Source organism: Toxorhynchites rutilus, chromosome 1 (assembly GCF_029784135.1).
Source record: "Toxorhynchites rutilus septentrionalis strain SRP chromosome 1, ASM2978413v1, whole genome shotgun sequence".
Taxonomy (NCBI): Eukaryota; Metazoa; Arthropoda; class Insecta; order Diptera; family Culicidae; genus Toxorhynchites; species Toxorhynchites rutilus.
The window spans coordinates 185690581-185713438 of NC_073744.1; the positions used below are offsets into that span (position 1 = coordinate 185690581).

Below are 22858 nucleotides of genomic sequence, written 5' to 3' on the forward strand. Positions count from 1 at the left end.
TTCGTATTTGGTCTCGTGCGCATCGGTTCTGTCCGACTAGCTTTGTTGACGGTTTTGACCGAGAGTCGAGAAACGATTTTTCATGAACGGTCATTCTCGCGATGTTTCATTTTTAGCATTGCAACTGTGTGCATCTGTTAGCCGCGTGTTTGATGTTTATTGAATGGCGATGCACTTCTTCTTCTTATTCTTCTTTTGAATTATAGAGACTTGAAACTCAGAGAGTTCATTCGTCTTTGATGGCGATGCACGGAAGATGCCTCTCGTTAATATTCAGTGCAATGCGTCCATTGATATAAAGAATTGCGACATATGAGCAATTAGTGCATTGTTCTCGCAAAGGCAAAAAAGGATCGTTGCTTCTCGAAATGATTCTACAAAACTACGTAAGCCATTAAACCTTTTTATGAAATTTCGACGTAGTTGCAAATATTCGAAATGTAAACCATCAAATTTCAAAAGAAAAAAGATTGCGTAGTCCTACATTCTAAGCGGTCGTGTCTTGGATACAACCCCTCCATTTTTTTACGATTTAATGTTTGCTGGGCAGGCCCGATGGCAGTTTTAAATTGTTAAAATATGAATGAAATTTTTTACTTCATGTTATTTGATTACTTGAAACATGTAGTACTGAACTTTATTTAACCATTTCTATATAAATTTTGCGATATTTCCACTAAAGCACAATAAACAATGACGTATGACGTATCCGAAAAAAATTTCGTATCATGTGTATCATATGTAAGAGCTTTAATTACCCTAGAATCATATTTCAGATAGCCGTACGAGGTAACTGCGGCTTAATAATCCAAACAACCGGAGTTCAAATCCAATCGGAGCAATTTTATAACCGTCGCCACCACTCATATCAAACATTTATATCCCTAAAAATCAATTGAATAATTCCTATTTGAACAAACATAAATGTTTATAAAAGTTCTATATACATACAAAAATGGTGATTCCCCGGACTGAACATTTTACTTTAATATTTTCCCCCTTTTTTATGGCAGTGATGAATCGTATATTCGTATGGCAACAGACTTATTATGGTATGAGGTATTGACTAATAACCTTGCATGTAAAGTAAGTTACCTCTAATTCGTCATTTAGGTTATTGTACAGACCTGTAACGGGATACAAATAATTGTACATTTTCATCTCTAATTGGATATTTTTTTAAACATCAAGTTTGGGACCCTAAGTATGGCCCCAGATTGAAAGTCGCCACCAGACGTCGACATTGTACCACTATCATCGTGAATGTCCAATTACAGGCCAATCACGTCTAATGCGACACTGAGTAGTGCCTCGGTATGTCGAGGATTAGAGGTAACTTACTGTATATGCTATTTGGGCGCATCATATACCACCCAAAATATCAGATATTCGATGCTCTACATACTATAGTTATACGATTTAATGTTTGCTGGGTTGGCATATTTGGCAGCTTGGTTTGTCAAGTTCATAATCTCATGTTTACAGTTTTGAGTTAAGTGCAATTGAATGACGAAGTTGAACTAATTTATTTTTGTCACTATGTATATCAGAACGCAAAAGACCGGCAAACAGATAATCTTTCGTTATTAAAAGTTAAAAATAAAAAATAGCAACTTTAACTTTCACTTCTCTTGAAACCGGAAATATTCGGACTTAAAAATAATTTTTAACGTAATATTCCAAGCATACACGTATTTACAGAAATCTATAATAATTATTATAATTATCAAGAACGTTTTCCGCTATTGGTTTTTTTTTTGGTACTCTGTAGTAAATCGTATATACACATGACAATAGTCGTACTAGATACATGTATAAGTCCATCCATCCAATCATCGGGAATACTGTTGCAAGTGGAAAATAAATGTGTGTTCGTTGCTTATGATGCGAACATAAATAACAATATAATACAGTAATTTGAATTTAATACTACATGCCGAGGCACAACTCAGTGTCGCTTTGGATGCGATTTTGGCCTGTAATTGAATATGGCGATTTGAGTGGACGTCTGGTGGCAACTTTAATGTGGTTCCATAATTTGGGCCCCGAACTCGATATTTACAAAAATGTCCAATTAAACGTGTCACATCACAGGTCTGTCCAATTATCTAAACGTCGCATTAAATGTAACTTACTGTATGTAAACAATATTTATTCCCAGCTGTTTTGAGGCATCTCGCACAAATTGACAATATCATTCAGTTGTCAGTGCAAGTCGGTTCGATTTTTAGAGTGTAAAAAAAGTTCACTGTTTACATACAAGCAATCTCGAATTGGTCCCACTTTTTTGCTTGAAGTTACTATCCCCTGATTCTATCCTGGATTCCTCGAGTCGAGAAAGACGCACCACGCTAGATATGAGGTACAGACTAGGGGGGCGTTGCTGATTAATGGTCAGCTGCATCCCAATAGGAAGTATCCCGTGTCGGGCACACGTACAGAGCATTGGAGACAGCAACATCCCAATTACGAAAACACTTGTAATACTAACCTCGAGCCAACCGCGAGTAATCGGTTACATATTACTAACATAGATAATAAGAAAAATTGTCAAAGTATTGAACTCCCGGCCCCGTGAGGCTAACGCCATATGAGCCTTTATAAAAATATATATTTTGGAAAAACAAAAAAAAAAGACGGGTGGGTAATGTCGGGGACATAACCGGAGTGACGTAGGACTATACAAAGGGGACAGCTTTTGTTAAATATATATTTTGAATTTATTGTTTTATTTTCTTCTCCTACGTGAATACCTACCTATCTACCTGAAAAATGGATTAGTTTACTGTTTACTCTTTATGAATATGTTGATGGTTCTGAAAAGAACCTTTGGTGTTGTGTTTTTGTTATCACTCGATATTCCCATCTTGTTCGGTTAAACCTTCCTGTTTAGCTATTGCGTTTGCCACTCGCCACAGCTTTCACAGTTGGAAAATACCCATCCAGCTCGTGACATGTTGTTCAGTAAATTACATTTAATGCGACGTGCCGGAGAAACACTTTGCCACTCACTGAAACTAATTGTTGCCTTGATGAGCGCCGAACCGAAGCTGCTCTGTTCTTGATGCGGGTTTTCTGATTGTCGTGAGCAGCTTTGCAAGCCAACTCAAGCACTCCGACGGCCGAAACTCTATAATCGCTGTTAGGTATACTGGTGCTCCGGCACCAATCCGTTCGGCCTAGTTACCCTTGCGGAGCAATCAGTGAATGCGACCAACAGGGAACTGGAGACCTGCACGGTTCGAGTGAGACTTTGCCTTTCCCTTAACTTGTCCTCCTTTGTTACGTCCACGATGCCGATGCCGTACAACCACACGGGTTTACGGTTTGAAAGAAAATAAGATATTTTTTTGGGGTCCGCGTGTTTTATACTCTAGCGGTACACACTCACAGGATAGAGACAAATCGGCAGACTCAGCCAGAGGGGCGAGTCCAACGAGACGAACGAATGAGCGTTAAAAGAGAGCGATGGCAAAAAAAATACATTCATTACGATTTGTTCGCTCGTTGGATTCACATGCAGGCTAAAAAGGGTCATTTTCAGGATCACAAAATTATCTTCAATCTAAAGAGTTTATTGTTTTGTTATCACTCGATATCCCCATCTTGTTCGGCTAAACCTTCCTGTTTAGCGATTTGTTGCCACTCGCCACAGCTTTCACAGTTGCAAAATTTCTTCCCATCCAGCTTTGTGACATGTTGTACAGTAAATTATATTTAATGCGACGTGCCGCAGCACCACTCAGTGTCGCATTGGAGGCGATTTTAACCTGTAATTGAACATTTGCGATGACAGTGGTACAGTGTCGACTTTCAATGTGGGGTCATAATTTGGATCTCTATGTTTACAAAAATGTCCAACTAAATAAGTCGCATTACATGTCCGTCCAATTAGCTAAATGTCGAACTAATTGTAAATTACTGTACTTTCAATCTGGAAACAATTTAAGAATTGATGAAAATTGAATAATCAGGAAAGTCCCTTAACTATCAATAAGCTCAGAACAACTGCCAAATTCACATACTCATCAGATCCTGGCAAACAAATTATGAAAAAATCAATTTGTGTTTTATTATTATTTTGGATAATGTTTTAGAAAGCATTGAACTGTATTTCCTAAACTCTTTTTTGGAAGGTTTAATGGCCCTGAAAAGTGCCTTGTTTTATGGAATGGTTCCAATTTAGAAAACTTAGTACTCGTGGTTTTGAAAAAAACCATTTCGAACGCCTTCGATGCCGCCTTGTTCTGGATTTACCACCAAAGCAGTTTGTATAAGGAACAAACTTTTTTCTTCTGCTACCTGATGCCGTTTTGCGATTGCGTTTGCCACTCGCCCCTCGCTGCAACTGCCTGTTGTCTTGATGTCCACCGAACCGAATGTGTTCTGTTCCGAATGCGGGTTTTCTTATCGTCGCGAGCAGCTTTGCCGGCTAACTCGATCACTTCGGCGGCCGAAACTATATAACGCCGGCTAGGTGGACTGGTGCACTGGTACTAACGCGCTCGGCCTAGCTACCCTTGCGGGGAACTCCAGATCAACACGGTTCGAGCGGGATTTTGCCTTTCCCTTCACTTTTCCTCCTTTACCATGTCCAGACATGGCTGCTTGGGTTGGTTTGTTGATGTGTTGTGATGCGAACCGATGTGGTGTACGGTTTGAATGAGAATGATCGTTACGGCAGCGGAGCGGGGATTTTTGAGCTGACTGACTGGCTCGAGAATTACGCATGTGTGAGACTGCGACCAATGTTTCGTTCATTTTTTTCTTTTTCCTTTCCAATCGTGCTTCATTCTATTTCGCTGCTGCTCTGGTTGCCCGTTTTGGTCGGTACGATTTGAGGAGCACAAAATGGACCAATCAAAAATGGGCACATAGGGCATTTTAACAATGCTTCATATTTCACAATTATTCAATTATTTATCCCATGAAAAATGAAATGATATTCGTTATGATAGATGCGTAGATATATTTCCTATCAATTGATGCAAAAACCTTTGCGATCTATTGAGAAATGCTCGAGTTATAAGCGTTCCAAATCTTGCATTTTTTCCTACTTGTTCAGTGCCTAGATTTCCATTTCACACCCTATATCTTCCGGTTAGACGTAGTCCTACGTCAAAAAAGGTTTAAAAATCTGCATTTTTAGTTCGATTTCATTGGGAATTGCACTTATCGGACGTGAACCATGTATAGGGTACAATATACAAATCATTAGATTCGTAATTGACATCCCGATTCTGCATTCCAACGGATTTACATTTCGTTCGAAAGTGATATTTCGATCGTTTTGCTCGTAAGAGGTTCGGTAACCAAACAGCTCCATCGAAGGATATATTAACAACAATTCGAACGAAACAAGGAATGGGATTTGCGAAGCCGATCGAAATACAGAATCTGAATGTGAGTGACGATTTGTTAACGAATGTCTTCGTAAAACCCCGGTTGTGAATTTGCTACTCTACGTTTGTTCAGGTAAATGGGAACCTCTCAAAACGACCTTGGCAACGATTAGCTGAAGTTTGTTTTGCAAAGTGAGGTTTGCTTGGGGAGATTTTCCAAACTCAGTTTCATTCACTGTATGATTTGGAAGCGTTTCTTGAAAATCTCACTACACGATTGACTGTAACACATTCCAACGCAGGCCAATGATTGACTTCAGGGTGGCCACCCAATTTCAATTTTTGAATTCCCGCATTATTTCACGAAATTCCCGACTCACAGAAATGAAATTTAATAATATTGTGTCGTTTCGTTAGTTAGAAATTGATTTTCGAAACCCGAATTGCAAATGTTATTTTACTTCATGTTTCCAAGTTCGGCATGTGACAAAAAAAGGACGGTGTGTATCTCAGCAACAGATTTTTGCTTGGATATTGGATTCAGGAGATACGAACGGAATTGTTTCTGGAATATATGTATCTGGGACCTGCATCGCTTTCAAACGTATCAGATCCACCCCACCTCTACTTACTCTGAATTCAAAAAGTTTCATTTATTAGAGTAACTGACTAGAACTTCATTGGTCACATCCAAACATATTCCGAGCATTTCCCGGATACCTTCTATGATCAGTTCTTGAGTTGACCCTAAAATCCATAATAAAATTACACAGAAAATCTATCTTGTTAAAAGAAAAACGCTGAATAAAAATGCTTAACAGGAATAGGAGCATATGAGACGAGATGAAACAAATAACACGAAGTAAGTAGCACTTTCAATGAATCTGACTCCTTTTTCTTTAAAATGCGTCCCATTTTTACCCCAGAGCCTTTGATTTATTTTAAGGATATGTTCGACCCGTATGCTGGATCTACATTTCAACTATCAACTACTATTTTTACAATGATACGAATGTTTCTATTGGATGCCATAAGAAAACCATGAGAGAAAAGAAGTTGAGTTAAACGTATTATGTTTATTGAGCGTTATTACAAATCCAGTTCAACTTTCAACACTTTTCTTTACCATCAAGACTGTATCTTTCTGGGTGTCAACCAACATCTTCGAGTTTCCAACCTCGTTCGTGCTTTTCGAAGAAAATCCTCTCTCTTCAATGATGCAGTGCCATGCGATAAGTTCAGAATGAGCGATAATTTCCATCCAAGAGATATGTAATCTTTGATCTTTTATTTGATATGCAGATAATGCAATTTCAGCAGAAAACGTTGGACACAATTGCCCATAGTCATTCTTTATTATATCTGCACAAACGCCGGGCAAATGATGTTTATCGACGAATACTTCCAAGCATAATTCCGTCCGTTTCTTCGCTATATCCGGAATGTTGAAAATCACATCCGGGTTAATACACGTTAGGTATCGAGTGCGATATGTCAAGGGGGATTGTATGAACAATTTCTTTAAAAATCCACAGTAGAACTCACGACAGCTGATACGAAACATTAGGACACCTTCATCATAAATTTTGCGGAATTCCTTGTTTGTTGATTGCGGATTTCGGTGCAAATCCAATTTTAATACTTCCAGGTAGCAGTAGAATGGTTTCTGTGAGGTGATTTAGATTTCACTTTCAGTCGTTCGGATTTCATAATTTTCTACATAACAGGTCTAACAAGTCCCGTTAGGTCATCGAAAAGGAAAGGAACCATCGGTGCCTCTGTCTGACATTCACGCAAAAACTATTTAACTATCGATGCTGCTGTAACAATTATAGTTCCAGCAGCCTATATTCCATAGCATGTGCGACAATCTCGTACATCTTTGACAAGAAAACTAATGCAAAACTCCGTTTAAAGTTAGATGACTTTCCGCTTATTCTTCTCGTTTCCTTATCTCGCCGATAGGATTTTTTGAAAAACAAAGATTCACACTGCTTAGCAAGTCGTAATGCGCTAAAACACATGCAGTAAATTATTAGAGAGCCGAAAAAAAAACACTGCGCAAAAAAACTCCCGACTTCGTGGAACAATTCCCGACTTTTTCCCGCATTTTTCCCGATGTATTTTGATTCCCGACTTTTTCCCGCAGTTCCCGAATGGGTAGCCACCCTGATAGTGTTCACGGAATCTTGGTATCTCTAGCGAAAACTCTCTTTCCAAAACTCCGTCGTAGAAATTTGTAGATTGGAATATACTTTTTGGTTCCCTGTCAGATGTTGACATGTGTCGAGTTTGAATTGCTTCAAAAGTTTCGGCTACTTTCTTGAACGATTTTGACCACCTTTGAAATTCCCGACCGTTCAATCCACTCCACAATTCTAACCTTTTTTGCCTCCATTGTTATCCCGGGACCTGAAATTCCTTAATCAACCCTTTAAATGATTCCCGACTAGACTGTTTCTTTCAACAGAAAGAAAAATTACCAGAGTCTGGTCAATACCTTACTCAGAGATAATTTTTCAGTTTGGAAATATTTCTTCAATTAATTTACTTTACGTAATACATAACATTAGAAGTACAGATGACACAGACTTCTGAAATCACAAACTGCTGGTGGAAAGGACCGTGAACTTGATCTAGTAACGTTTGCATTAAAAAAAATGAACAAAAATTACCGATTTTTCATTGGATCACCTTCACACGCACTGACGAATCTACCCATGCAGTATCAATCATAGTAACCCATGAGTCAGCTCTATCAGTCGAACTCTAACTAGAGGTGTGCAAATCAGCTCATCATGATGAACAGCTCTGATTCATATCAGCTCATCTAAATGAGCTGTTCTTTATGAACAGCTCTTCAGCTCAGTTGTCAGTGCCGACTTTCAATTTGGGTCCCAAACTCGATAGCCACGAAGCCAGTTTGAAAATGTTAAAATTCAAATGAAATTTTTCACACTATATTATTAATTACTTGAAACACGTATTCCAGACTATTATTTACAACAGACTCGGCGAGTACAACATTTCCGACATTTTTACTGAGGCTTTACATTACAATAGAAAGTTTTCTTCAAAAAAAAAATCTTATGAGATTTTTGCACCGCCTGCAAACAAAGTGTTTTTCATTGAAATAGAATACTCATTTGATACACAGAAGTTAATTTTCATTAATAATTTGAATTTTAAAAACGTGTTCATTCTGCCTGAGAGCCAATTATTATTTTTGGCGCCCCCTAAACTGGTAAACAAAGCTCAATGCCGTCAACGCGAATATAACAGTTGAAAAGACGAGGGACAAATGAAACTAAACTGATGTCTTAACACGAAGAGCGAGAGACGGTCAGTTCATTTGAATCTTACAGCTCACACACTCTCTTCAATTCTACAGCTCTTTTCTCTCCTTCATCATCATCAAAGTGAGCTGAAGAGCTGTTTGATTTTTTTTGCGAGCTGTTCCGCGTCAACTCACTTCAAAGAGTCGATTCTTCGGAACAGCTCATGAGCGGATGGCACATCTCTAACTCTAACCGTGATGGCGAAAACAGTGAAATTCCAAAATGTGCACGTTCTAAGAACGGTACCTCGCCGCGTCGAAAACGGACATCGTGTGGCACTTTGTGGACGTCGGATATGCCCAGAGCATCGAAAGAAAGCCCGGTTCCAGACGGCCGACCACCCTGAGCGACTAGAAGCTCCAAAGGATGTTGAAGAGGAAGATCGTGGGAAAAGTGGCTACATCGCTGAGTGCGCTTGGCCGGGAGGTCGTTGCAACCGGCCAAACAGTGAAAGAGTACCTGGCGAACATAGACATACACGTTAGGAAGCGGAAATCCCGTTCACTGGTCTCGAAGCTACAGGCAATGACGCAGCGGTAGCGACTGAATAAGATGATAAAGTCGATTTTCCCGGCGAATCGCGACGTGGCGGTGGTGATGGACGACGACACCTATCTCACCCTGGATGGCAACGACTGGCAGGGCACTTCGTATTTTACTTCCCCCACGAAAGAAGTGAGCTCCGAAGTGAAGTTTATTTCACACATCACACATTCCACAAGAAGATGCTACTGTGGCTGACAATCAGCGAGAAGGGGATGTCAAAGCCGCTCTTCTTTACCTTCGGACTGACCGTGAACGGGGAAATTTATAGTACGAAGTGCCTGTCGGAATTTGCGTCGTTCATCAAAATTTAACATAAGGGCGAAGACGCGGTGCTCTGGCCGGATCTGGCGTCAGACCACTACTCGAAGCGATCATTAGAGGAGATGAAGAGACTGAATATATATGCGGTACCCAAGTCGGCGAACCCGCCCACCGTCCCTCAGCTGCGTGCCATCGAGAATTTCTGAGCAAACCTGAAGCGTAAGGGTGGGTTTAGACCAGTGATATATTCATGTGAAGAAATATGATCAGATTTATAGAAATCGCATCAACCGTTTACACTAGCGTGAACATCTATAATGAATATTCATATTTTCGGTGAATTTATTCACCTAAAGTAGAACTGCATCCTTCTTCTTCTTCTTCAATGGCACTAACGTTCCTAGAGGAACTTCGCCGTCTCAACGTAGTATTACTTGCGTCATTTTTATTAGTACTTAGTTGAGATTTCTATGCCAAATAACACGCCTTGAATGCATTCCGAGTGGCAAGCTCTAGAATACGCGTGATCACAGTGCAAGTCGGAGGAAATTTCTTTGACGAAAAATTCCCCCGACCAGAACGGGAATCGAACCCGAACACCCGGCATGTTAGTTATGACGCTAACCACTCGGCCAAGGGAGCACCGATAGAACTGCATCCAGCTTTAGTGATTTCTCACCAGTGAGAAATTCACAAGCGTTTACATTTGCTGAATTTATTCAAGTTATATATACCCCGAATAAGTGTATCATCTTTATTCTCACCCGTTTACACCTATTTTCACGTGAATAAATCCATCTATAGCTATAGATCTCCCTAATGTAAACCCGCCATAAGATCTACTCCGTCAATTTTGTCGCGAAAACTGAGAAGGAATTGATAAATAAAACGGAGAAAGAACTCAAAAACATGCCTAAACGCATGTTTTCGTCCGCCATGGCGAATGTTCCGGTTAACTGCCGGAAGGCCACTCGCAAGGGCGCAGATTTTTTTTTAAGTAAGCTCATATAATTACCTTCCATAGGAAATTTAAGCAAACTCAATTATCTGTCTTAGTTTTTTATCACCACCCGAAAAAAGTCCATTTTTTAAATGCAAACGTTACTCCGTAGAGTCGCGTTTTTGTCGATGTCGTTATCCGAGAGTCCCGGGTTTGCCATGATTATTCTCAATACCTTCAACATCAGCTTCCAAACGTAAGTTCTACTACGACGCGTCCTCTGATCCATTCGAACATTTTTACGTTCACGGATACGTTTCAGCACATCGTGCGCAATCGATTTAGCCACTTTCAACATTGTGATTTTAGTACCTCTCCACGCCAGATTTCCAATGCGGGTGTCCAGAATCAAATTTCTTATCCTGGATTCCATCCTGCATAACTTTTTTTAAAAACAAAACGGATCAACGTGAAATTTTTACCGTCAAACGAAAAGTTTTTCGATAAGCATACTACGATCGCAGAACTCTCCATTGATTAAGTGGATTCTAACTGACCCTTTACAATTTCCTTTTACTATAAATCCTATTACTTCTACCAAAACTCGTCATTATAAAGGGTTTTTCAATAAGTGCGCTACAAAAGTTTTTTTTCAAATAAAACAAAAACGGTTTTAGATATCAATGAAATTCTTTATTCATGTGAAAGTACATTTGATGCCATTATGTATGGAACTCGATTTCATCTGCATGGCCACCACGGACACGCTTGCAGAAGTCCACACGTTGAACTGCAATTTCACGTTCGATATTCGTACGAAGTTCATCAATTGTCGCTGGCTTGTTTGCATAGACAATAGACTTGACGTAGCCCTACAGGAAATAGTCTAACGGCGTCAAATCGCACGACCGAAGCGGCCAAATGACTGGGTCATTTCGTGAGATAACACGCTCACCAAACTTGGTTTTCAATGTATCGATTGTTAGATTCGCTGTGTGGCTTGTGGCGCCGTCCTGTTGAAACCACATATTTTCCAAACCATATCATCCAATTCGGCCCAAAAATATTCGGTTATCATTGAGCGGTAGCTATTCCCATTCACAGTAACGTGCCGGTCTTGATCATCAAGAAGTATGGCCCAATGACGCCGCCGAACAATAAACCGCACCGAATCGTCATTTTTTCGGGATGCAATGGTGACTCATGGAGTACGTAATGATACGTACGCGTGACTAATAACGCATATTTTGCTTATTGACGAAGCCATTGAGCCTCATCGCTGAAGATGATTTTTCGATGAAAATCCGGATCATTTTCATGGTGTTATTCAGCACAATTCACGAACATACAACGCTTCTGGTGGTCAAGCGGCTTCAGTTCTTGCGTCAATTTGATCTTGTAAGGATGTAGGCCAAGATCTTTTCGCAAAATTCGTCACAACGACGTCACAGAGATGACCAACGCTTGAGAATGACGTGTGAGGGACTGATTTGGGTCTTCCACAATTGATGCGCTAGCGGCAACAATATTCTCAACACTACGGGCACTTCTTTGTCTCACTGGCACGGGAACATTTTGTACTGTTCCTGTGGATTCAAATTTTTCCACTAGATCAATTGTTGATCTGGCAGGACGATTATGACGACCAACAATTGGACGTAGTGCTCCTAAAGTTGAGGCCATTGACTCCGAATTTCGGAAGTAAATTTCAATAATCTCGACTCGTTGTTGGATCGTATATCTTTCCATTTTGAAATGGCAAACCTGAAGAGATGTCAAGAGAGCGGGAAAAAATATGGCGTCGTTTGCTGTCCCTATCGGTCTACTTTTGTGGCGTTCTTATTGAAATACCCGTTATTTAAACACAATGTCACAAAATCAATCGTCGATCCGTTTTATAGTAGAGATGTTTTCCTGGTTGCCTATTCAGGCTGCTTATGTATATCTTACGCACCGCGCATTGAAATATATATGATTTTCGATATCTCGTTTCATCGACTGTTTTAGTTCGCGCTTGCCGGAGAGCAACTATGAAGTGAACAGTCTACTCAATCTCAAGCTCAAGCTCAAAAACAAAACACAAAAAAAGATTCGTCAACAAAAGTTTCTTAAGAAAATCGGAACAAATGCTAGAATATGGAGAAATAAATCAGGGCGACCAAAAAGGATCTCACAATCAGGACATGTCCTGCTGTCTCCTGTCCAGACTGTCTTACATCCATGATGTTCCAAGATGACCTATCGTTCGGATAAAAGTCAATTCCAAGATCTTTAAAACCTACTTGATGCAATATTGTAACCTAACTACGTTAGGCCTCAATGAGGTCATTGATAGTTTCATGCGAAAAATAGTTCTGTTCTGATGCAATCTACTTTACAATCTACTTACTTAAAATTAATTCCTTTCTAGTATTAACGTCTTGAATGTGGGTTACGTTGACCCGAACCAAAGAACTTGACCATGGCGGCAAGGAAATTGTTTCGCGCATTCTGCTTCCGCTATAGCAACATTAGAAAGGGTATTCTCTGCACCATTGAGGCGGAAAGAGTAGCCACCTCATGAAGAGTAATGAATCGAAACAACGAATTAAAAAATCCCATTCATCACACTGTTACCAAGAAATTGTAATGGAATACGAAGGTGAACGACTTTCCAGCTGATCCGTTGAGTAGTCCACGCGAAAAGTAAAAGTTGCTGCAGCCACTAAACCGGGGGCTCGCCACAAAGCATTCACGGTCACTAACACCCATTGGCGGCTCTGAATTTTTCCTAACACACGAGATAAGAGTAGAGAAAATAACACTAACCTTAGATTTGTCTTCCTTGGCTGCCTTCAGCTTACGCACGACGTCTCCTTGGGCAGTGATTTCGGCCAGGACAGCTTCCTTCTCGGTCATAGCTGCGTGCGAGGGTGGGTGAAGGAATGCCAGAGAAAGTGGACAAATACTTTCGGGGTTGTAGATTACACCAAATTCCAATCACGGAGCAGCAATAGTTCTTACTGGAATCGATATTGCATGATTCCTCTGGGCAACAGCGGAGAAACACACGTATCACACGCGACACGACGAAAACAATAATGACACTTTGCCACGGTCGAAAGCTACCTGACAGCACATGCTGGCAGCGTTGAGAGTGGGTTGCGTTCACGGAGTAACAGCCTCGAATGTATCATGTGATAGTGACTTGCTCACTATTAAAATAATTTGGAGGGATTATTTTTCGCAAATCAATGATTTTCGAAACAAAATGATTCTATACAATGATAATGAACAGCACACTGTACGAACCAAGTTGGATGGTTCCACCGAACGACTCAAATTAACTCGATTCGATTTCCTTCATTGCAATACCACACAATAATGAAAAAAACATTAACGAAAAAGTTCTACTTCTGAGACGTCAAACCGAATACGATACAGACGGTAGCAATCAGTATCATTGTTTTCGGCTGATAAGAGAAGAAAAAGCAATTACCCAAGAACCGGTGATTAATCGCTGCTTCAAATTCGCTACAAAACACAGAGGAGCGAAATCCACCAAACTGTTCGGCCAGTGCATTGAGAAGCTACGCCTCACCATGGGTCAGCAAGTGTCCGCCTTGCCGCAGAAAATCATTCCAGCCGACACCGTGGATTCGCTACAGTTCGAGATCAAGAAACAGGCGCAGATATTTTCCGAAATTGGCACCCTCAGCTACGAGGACTTCCAGAAGTGTCTCACCGATCTGAACAGTTTGTCACGCAAATGTCTGGACCCGAACGGGAAGCAGCTGGTGTTTGCGGTGAAAAAAGGCACCGACAGGAGCGTACTGTGGAAGGGTACGGTGCGGATCGCTTGCGTTAAAGTCGATCCCACCAGCAAACAGGTGGAGTGCTACAAGCTGCTCAATCTGCGACAGTTCCTCCAAGTGTTCCGTACCTTTCAAACCGATCTGCACGCGATGGTCACTGTCGAGACGCAGCGCATTCGGAGTCCCACCAGCAGTCCAACCCACTCGTCCAGCTCCACAACTGGTTCCTTCGAGCGGAACGACAGCAGTCCACAAACGCCAAATCCGTTTGTTTTACCGCAACATCCGACCGCGTCGATTCTGTTGGAGCAAGTGAATGCAATTGCCAGCAACGGTTCCACCGTATCAAGCAACGAGGATCTGGAGGGCGGCGGCGGTGCCATGGGAGGAGGCGCTCCCCTCGAATGCAGCGAGTGCTGCATTTGCATGGAACGGAAGCCGGAGGTTTCGTTGCCCTGCGCACATAGCTACTGTGCGCCTTGCATCGAGCAGTGGAATATTCACCAGAAGAAGTGTCCCATTTGTGACGAGGAGCTGACCAGCACCGATGATACGTGGGTCCTCTCGGAGATGCCCGAGGCGGACGAAATTAGCGAGGAGATTTGCGCGACCCTGATGAAGTTGTCTGTTGACGATGTTAAGAAATGAATCGAATAGGTTAGGAAGTTCTATTGTGATCTGTGTTTTTTAGATGTTTATCTTTGGACAAATGGAATGTGTTGCAATCTACTCTCAGTGGGTACTTTGCTGGAGGCAGATAATGGTAAAAAGTGCCAGATGTTAAGCGTTACTGTTTCATGAAACTAAGGCATTGGTTTCGAAAATGATTTTTTATGCTTGGGGAGTTTAGGTCATCAGCTAGACCATACTTTGCGCAACCTTTGCTGTCAGCAGTTTATCCTTATTACTTGGAACCAATACTCCACTGTACCGTTAAGATATTCAAGAAAAGTCCTGAAATACGTGAAAATATATTACCTCTCATGAAACATTCTGGGAATGGTTTCCCTGAAAAAAAATGTTCCTTTCAAATATATTATCACATTCTTGAATGCCTGTTTTTGCTTTCCTCGGCAGCTTGAATGCTCCAACATGCGGCCTGGCGGGCTTCTTTGGTTGGCCCATCTAATACTACATTATTCAAACAGTTTTGTATGAGTAACAAAAATGAAAACCATAAGAAATCGTTGGGCCCTATTATAGAAATCGAGTCGATGAGAATTTTGCTCGTTTGTTCTATTTTACCTATTTTACTATTATACATCGCATTAAGCCGGGTTCAGACGGTGCGAGCAAGCATACGAGTCGGTCTAGTCAGTTACTGCAGTGCAGCTACTCACACCGTGTGAACACATCATGCCAGTTATTGTCATGTGTGATCCGGCGTGCGAGCTACTTCAAAGTTTTTTGAATTTACTCGCACTCGCATGCTTCAAAACGTCAAAAACAGAATTTAGCGTTCGAATCAGGGATGCCAAATGTAAAGAAATGTCTCTATTTTTAAGATATTTGAAAATATGCGAAGATATTTATAGACTTGAAAATTATTGGAAAAACAAATAAAACCCTCATAGTTTCTTAACGAAATCATTGTTATTCTGTTTTGCACGCTGGCGGGGCACGCTTTCTTTTTGAGATAGTTTTCTGGAGAATGTCTAATATAGAATCATTATCAGGCACAATTTTCATTCAAAATTCACTCACAACTTGCGAAAAAAAGTAAGGTTCTAAGAAACAGAATACATATTCGATTTAAAAAAGTACATTTTCATTCATTATTTTAATTTTTGACGCGTGTGAATAAAATTTTAAAAAGTCTTCTAGACTATCATTTAAAGCATCACATACTTCCGGAATTATCTTAGCTATGGATGCTTTCGAGATTCTAAAAAATATCGACAACAATCTGAACAATATTCCAGAAGAAAGGCATATCAATGTCATTTATATTATCACTCTTGCAGGTACAGCATCCTTCATGAGTGTATCTTGGCGTTGTATTTGTGGAGCAATTAAATTCAACAGTTTTTCCACTTGTTCAGGTGTTATTCTCAACACTGCTCTGTAATCTCTATAAAATTGTGTAATGATACATTCAACTGAAAACCTAAGATGAAAACTACCAATAAAGAAGTCGATTTCGGACCAATCATTTGACAAATTCGGACCTGATTGCTGTTTCTGACTATTTGATGGACATTTGAAAAATCGCCTGGCATCCCAGGTAAACCCGTGCCGTAGTATCTAGTTTCTCGCCAGCAGCTCACACTATGTGAACGGACAAGGCGAGTCAACCAATTGTCAAGCGAGTCCACCGGGTCAGTAGCTGCTCATTGTCAAGTCAGCTACTAGCAACGTATAAATGGGCCTTTAGAGATGCGGTGCTTCGACAACTAGTGATCCCCGATTTTTGAAATTAATCGTTCATCAGCTAATCGAATAGTTTTCAGCAGTTCGTTATTCGATACGATTAATCGACCCAAATAATCGATTAATCGATTAATCGCAATACTGAGAGAAATAATCCGTCAGACTAATATTTCTCATTTGCTAGAAAGCCATATGGAATCAAAAATATGTTAATTCCACCTGAAAATCAATTATTATCCTTTACGCTCCCCTAAAGTCGTAAAGAATGCTCAATTCGCGTTGACGGCATTGAGCTTCGTTTATGAACTTAAGGGAGCGTTAAAGATAATGATTAATTTTCAGGATAATGTGCGATTCACATAGCACGTTACGGAGAAGAACGTCTACGTTCCGTCAACGTCTCCACCAATTCACACATGCAGTCAATGCTTCCACCAGCACCGTCACGTCAAATGCTAAACGAATGATTTATTTAATTTTATTCATGGTGTCGCCACCTACAACAATTTTAAATTGCAATGCCCTCTTTCAAATCAGCATGCCTAGAATCAGTTCTAAATTTTAAAAAATTCAATGAATGATTCTCATTGAATTTTTCAAAATTCAATTATTCAATTCAATTATTTAAATGCTTATACCCCGTAGTCCGACCCTTATGCAATAATAATAATAAATAGAATAATTCTTTCAACTTGTAAGATTGTGTCCGTCCTTCTCTACGCTCGTAGCCCGAATGACAGCCCATAGCCCACCCATCAATGTATATGAATATAGAAGGTATGCTTCGGTGAATAACAATGTGAGGCAATACAAGGTGTGAGTAAATAGGTGTGTTGCAATGGTTTATTAATACAAGGTAGGCAATACACTACAATCCCTCCTTTGATTTAAAAATGCAAACAAGTTTAAATATTTATTTAGATCTGTTTGGTCTTTACAGTTAATACGGTATATAATCTTGATACTTCGTCAGTACATTTCTCGGACGTCTTGTTACAGGTGATCTGGATGAAACGGATGCCTCGACTGATGTGTTTTCTGACTCGGCCCTGGAATCACATCTCCTGTCGCCGTCGATTTCAGATTGAACTGACGGAGATATAGGCTCTGAGCTGTCTTCCTGAGTTTTCCGGAAAGTTCTTGGATCTTCAATTTTCTTTAAATGAGCTGAACTTCGCCTATATTGTTTACCAGTGGCCTTCGATTGTATGACAGTATCAGTACCTTCTTTACGCTGAACTACAAACTCTTCGTTAGTGAATTCGGTGTCTAGTTTATTTGCTTTTCGCATCCGCTTAGCAAGTACGACATCACCCTCTTTTATATTACTCTCCTTTGCTTGTCTTCTTCTGTCACTGTACTCTTTCCCCTTTTCTTTGATGACAGCATCTCTCTCACGTACTCCTTCATCTTCAAGAAAACTCGAAATCGTTGGTAGCTTGCTTTTTATCTGACGACCGAACATCAACTCTGCTGGTGATTTGCCCGTGGTTGGATGCTTCGAGGAATGATAGGTTAATAGATACAGCCGTAGCTCGTTTCTCCAATCTTTCCCAAGCTCCTGAGATATTCGGAGGCGCTTCAAAATCGAACGATTTTGCCGTTCAACCTCTCCGTTTGATTGAGGCCAGTACGGTATTGTGTTCAGCAATTTGATACCATTAGTCGAACAAAACTCATTAAACTCCTCACAATCGGAACTAATCTGTGGTGCATTATCGGCTTTCAAGAACGATGGAATTCCGTACCGACTGAACATGGTCATCAACTCTCGCGTAACATCTTTTGTTGTTGTTGTATCCATTTCAACTACCTCTATATAACGACTGTAACAGTCAACAACAACCAACAGGTGTTGCCCTTCAGGCAGAGGTCCCAAAAAATCGAGTGCCAATGTTTGCCACGGTGAAGAAGGGAGGTGACTACGTTGCATTGGCTCTGGTGCTTCGGGAGCAGCAACTAATACGCAACCTCTACAACGCTTCACGAATCGTTCAACTGCCTGATCCATTTTAGGCCACCAGACATTTGATCTTAGGTGGCTTTTCATCATCACTATGCCAGGATGACCCCCGTGAGCTGTAATCAGCACTTTTTCTCTTAATGAAAAAGGTACGACAATCCGATCGTTTCGTAGCAGTACGCCTTGAAAATTGCACAATTCATTGGCAACTACTCTGTATTCAACAGATAAGTTCTGCATATCACCATTCCTCAGAATTTCCAGTACTTTTGAGATTTCGTCATCGTTTTCTGTTGCTTGTACAATCTCATTCCAAGTTAACGCAGCACAGTTAGCAGCTTGAATGGCTACTTCGCGTACGAATATTTCCTCCGATTGATCGAATGGCTTAGGTTCCTGGATAGCTAATCGAGATAGCGAATCAGCTATGTTTTCTTTACCTGAGACGTGTATGATGTTATAGTCAAACGTTTGCAATCGCAAGACCCAGCGTTCTATTCGCGCACAGGGTTTTGAGCGCTTGGAAAACAACAATTCAAGAACCTTACAGTCTGTCAGGATGTTAAATTTCTTGCCAAGGAGATAGTATTGGAATCGTTCCACGCTCCACACGACAGCTAGGGCCTCCTTTTCCGTTTGACAGTACCGTCGTTCCGTTTCTGTTAAGGATTTGGAAGCGAAACTGATCACACGTTGGACATTTTCGTCGTTGATTTGGAGTAGAATAGCTCCTAACCCTTGGGGACTGGCATCTGCTACTACAGCTGTACGATCTTCTACTTTATAGAACCCCAAATTACTCACGTTACTTAAAGCCATTTTGATGGATTGGAAAGATTCAGATTCTCTGCTAGTCCATTCAAACTTAGTACCCTTAACCAAAAGTTTGCGCAACGGTTCATCAATAGTCGCAAGATGCGGAATGAATCGATTCAGGTAGTTGGCCAATCCGAGGAAGCTACGTACCTCTGCTTCATTTTCAGGCTCTCGGAATGACATCAACGCTGCTACTTTCGACTCGGAAGGACTTATCCCGTTTCTGGAGATCTGATGGCCCAAGAACTCGAGTTCGGTAACCCGAAATTGGCATTTCTCCCATTTGAGCTCCACTCCCCTGTCCTTCAATCTCGAAAGAACCTGGAATCGAAACCCTGGACTCAGTTCACAGTTCAGTGTATATTTTATGAAGAAATTCAAAAGTTTAATCCAAGAAAGTAATTTTATTCGTATAAAGGGGAAACAAATACAAACAATATCAAATTGTCAGAAATCAATATACCTTCTCAAGTCGATTATCGTGCTCTTCGATGTCCTTCCCTTCTACAATTATGTCGTCGAGATACCAATAGGTGCCGCTACAATCTGCCAGTATTTCGTCCATAGCTTTTTGAAAAAGCTCCGGTGCCGTTACTAAGCCGAACGGCAGTCTCTTAAACCGGAATAGCCCCCGGTTGGTCATGAAGGTCGTTACATCACGTGATTCCTCTGCCAATTCGACCTGCAAGAACGCCTCGCGAATATCGAGCTTGCTCAATATCAATCCTCTTCCCAGGCGCGCAATGTAATCTTCCACAACAGGCATCGGATGGTGCTCACGAAGAACAGCCTCGTTTACTCGGCGGAGATCAACACAGAGTCGAGGCTCACCATTTGCCTTTCCTACAATAACCAACGGGGACACCCAGCTGGTTGGACCTGTCTTGATTTCGATGATATCCCGCTTCAGTAATTCATCGATTTTCTTCGCAACTGCTTGTTCCAATGGCAAAGGAATGCGACGCATTGGCTGGAAAACTGGGATGGCTTCAGGATTCATAGGGATGTATGCCGTGATACCCCTAATCTTGCTGAACGGCTGTGTAGAGTTCTCGACACGATTGACGTGCAAACCAATCTTTAATACACCTAACTGCTTCGCTGTTCGGTCACCAAGAAGGCAACGTTGGCCTCCTTTGACTACGAGAAATTCAGCTTGAATTGTCTTCTCTCCAATGGTTATGTCCGCAACGAAGGTTCCCAAAATGGTCAATGGAATATCGCTGCCATACGCTCTTAAAATTCGACTGCTCCCTCTGGTTGACGAATACACCGAAATCCTACTATTTTTCATTCTCGCCCAAGATACCTCGCTAATCAAATTAGCATCAGCACCAGAATCGACCAACATTTCCGTAGAAACACCACCGATACTGCATGTAAGCATGTTTGATTCATTACCTGAGTAGAAGGCGTAGTACACTTTGTCTTGGGTTGGGTTGTCTTCTGGTACGACTACATTTAGATCATTGTCGTTGCTGATGCTTTCAATTACTCGGATTTGGTTCTTCTGCGAGGGTTCTGATCGCGTTGACTTTCGCTTACGGCACAGTTTCTCGAAATGACCGTAGTTCTTACAGTTGCGGCATTGCTGACCGCGTGCCGGGCACATTGGAGAGGTTGACAGATGTCCCTGCCGACCGCAATTGTAACATTTCTTCATCGACACCCTGTTTGAGTTATCTCTAACAGCACTACGGCGGTCTCGATTCTGCGAATGAGCACTGTATACCTTATCCATCGTGTGAGTCCCCGATTGGGTAATCTCAACCAATTGCTGGTCCACGCCTTCTTGGGTAACTCCGAATGCTTCGATATCCTTGAAAGGCAAATCCTTCAGCAGAATCATTCTGCGCACTTCGTTTGAAGAACATCCTTCAACAACGGCATCCGTTAGATAGATATTCTTCAGGATTTCCTCTATATCGGCTCCATATCTTTCGAATCCACACTCACCAACTTGCTGCTTAAGACGGATGACGTAATCCGCAAATCTTTCACCAGAATTCTGCTTTATTTGCCGGAGCTTCCTGCGCTCAGAAGTGTTTTGGTGTCTTGGTTCGAAAAATGCGTCGAGTTTTTCAACCGCTACATCGTACCATCGCGGAACCAGGGAGACCAGTGGAACGTGATCATGATCTTCCAGGTTCTTGAAAACCGTCTGCAAGGCAGAACCACCCATATGGAGCATTTTCGCTCGCATGACTCTCTGATCCGTTATATCGTAGGCCGCAAAGAAGCACTCCAGTGACTCCTTCCACACCTTCCATTCTCGAGCAAGTTTACTTGTTTCGATTCTATCACATCTAAAAGCCGGAACCGCCCGTGATTCATCCATCTGAAACCACAGAGAGACAAACATTTTATCTTCCATCTGTATTCGATAACACAATCTCAATTATGCCCGTCTGCTTCATCAGTGCGTCTCCAATTCGAATTACTATACATCTAATTGGCCCCAGTTCTAATTCCCTGCACTTCGATTTGTGAATCTGATCTAGATTTAGCTTGAGCCAAAACAAAAACAACAGGGAAAATTCTCGAATTTTCGTCTTGTGTTTACATCATTCGGCCGTATCCCGAACGGCTTCGTTTGGTTATGACATAACCTCTTATGCAGAAAACAAACTTTTCTCTTCCATAACATTTCTCGTCGAGATGTGAACCATTCACAGTAGGGAAGACATGAAACTTCCGCACTCCTCGAGAATGTCTAAATTCTATCGAACTTTGCCCCCTGGAGAATTCTATCAATTCTCGCAAATCAAACAGGAGGAATCCTTCCGATTCCCGCCAACGCCGTGAGAATCACTCCGATTCTCGCAAAGTTCGACCCCCTGGAGAATTCTATCAATTCTCGCAAATCAAACAGGAGGAATCCTTCCGATTCCCGCCAACGCCGTTAGAATCACTCTGATTCTCGCAAAATCCGACCCCACGGAGAATTCTTCATAATTCTCGCGTTTGCTAAACATTCCACTTCCAGTTGCTACTGGATTTTACCTTGTGATAAAGGCCACGCAATTTTCTTACACAATGAAAATATTTTGCTGGTTGCATAATTACCTCGTTCCTCAATTATTTTTTCTCCTCGTCGCCAGTTGTAAGATTGTGTCCGTCCTTCTCTACGCTCGTAGCCCGAATGACAGCCCATAGCCCACCCATCAATGTATATGAATATAGAAGGTATGCTTCGGTGAATAACAATGTGAGGCAATACAAGGTGTGAGTAAATAGGTGTGTTGCAATGGTTTATTAATACAAGGTAGGCAATACACTACACAACTAGTCGCGAATGATTTTCACTCCGAAATTTGGAACTAAGAGATATGTTGGCATAAAAAGTACAGTAAGTTACTTGTAAAGCGATATGCTGAGGCGCCACTCAGTGTCGCATTGGAGTCGGTTTTGACCAGTAATAGGACCTTTGCGACTGGTGGCGACTTTCAATGTGGGGCCATAATTTGGGCCCCGAACTCAATGTTTAC

General features: G+C 41.3%; 3 protein-coding genes across 4 annotated transcripts in view; 1 reads left to right on the forward strand and 2 right to left on the reverse strand.

Annotated features, from left to right (window-relative positions):
- Positions 1-13514, reverse strand: part of LOC129767386 (histidine--tRNA ligase, cytoplasmic) — a 31627-nt gene extending 18113 nt beyond the window's left edge. The window contains exon 1 of one of the 2 annotated variants that reach the window (XM_055768250.1): positions 13236-13514. Coding sequence is in view for 1 of the 2 variants with exons in the window: in XM_055768258.1 (XP_055624233.1) it covers positions 13236-13325 (90 nt within the window). In the remaining variant the exon portion in view is untranslated. The remainder of the gene's footprint in view (positions 1-13235) is intronic. The other variant, XM_055768258.1, reaches the window with a different exon arrangement.
- Positions 13515-13811: 297 nt separating this feature from the next.
- On the forward strand, positions 13812-15650 carry LOC129776432 (RING finger protein 141-like). Its single transcript, XM_055782079.1, has one exon. The coding sequence runs from the start codon at positions 14009-14011 to the stop codon at positions 14867-14869; it is 861 nt and encodes a 286-aa protein (XP_055638054.1). The 5' UTR covers positions 13812-14008; the 3' UTR covers positions 14870-15650.
- A 1881-nt stretch (positions 15651-17531) lies between these two features.
- LOC129761637 (uncharacterized protein K02A2.6-like) lies at positions 17532-22504 on the reverse strand. The gene is made up of 3 exons (XM_055759372.1): positions 22437-22504; positions 19834-21708; positions 17532-19691 (listed from the first exon to the last, which is right to left on the reverse strand). The coding sequence occupies exons 2-3, from the start codon at positions 21706-21708 to the stop codon at positions 17532-17534; spliced, it is 4035 nt and encodes a 1344-aa protein (XP_055615347.1). The 5' UTR covers positions 22437-22504.
- Positions 22505-22858: the final 354 nt, after the last annotated feature.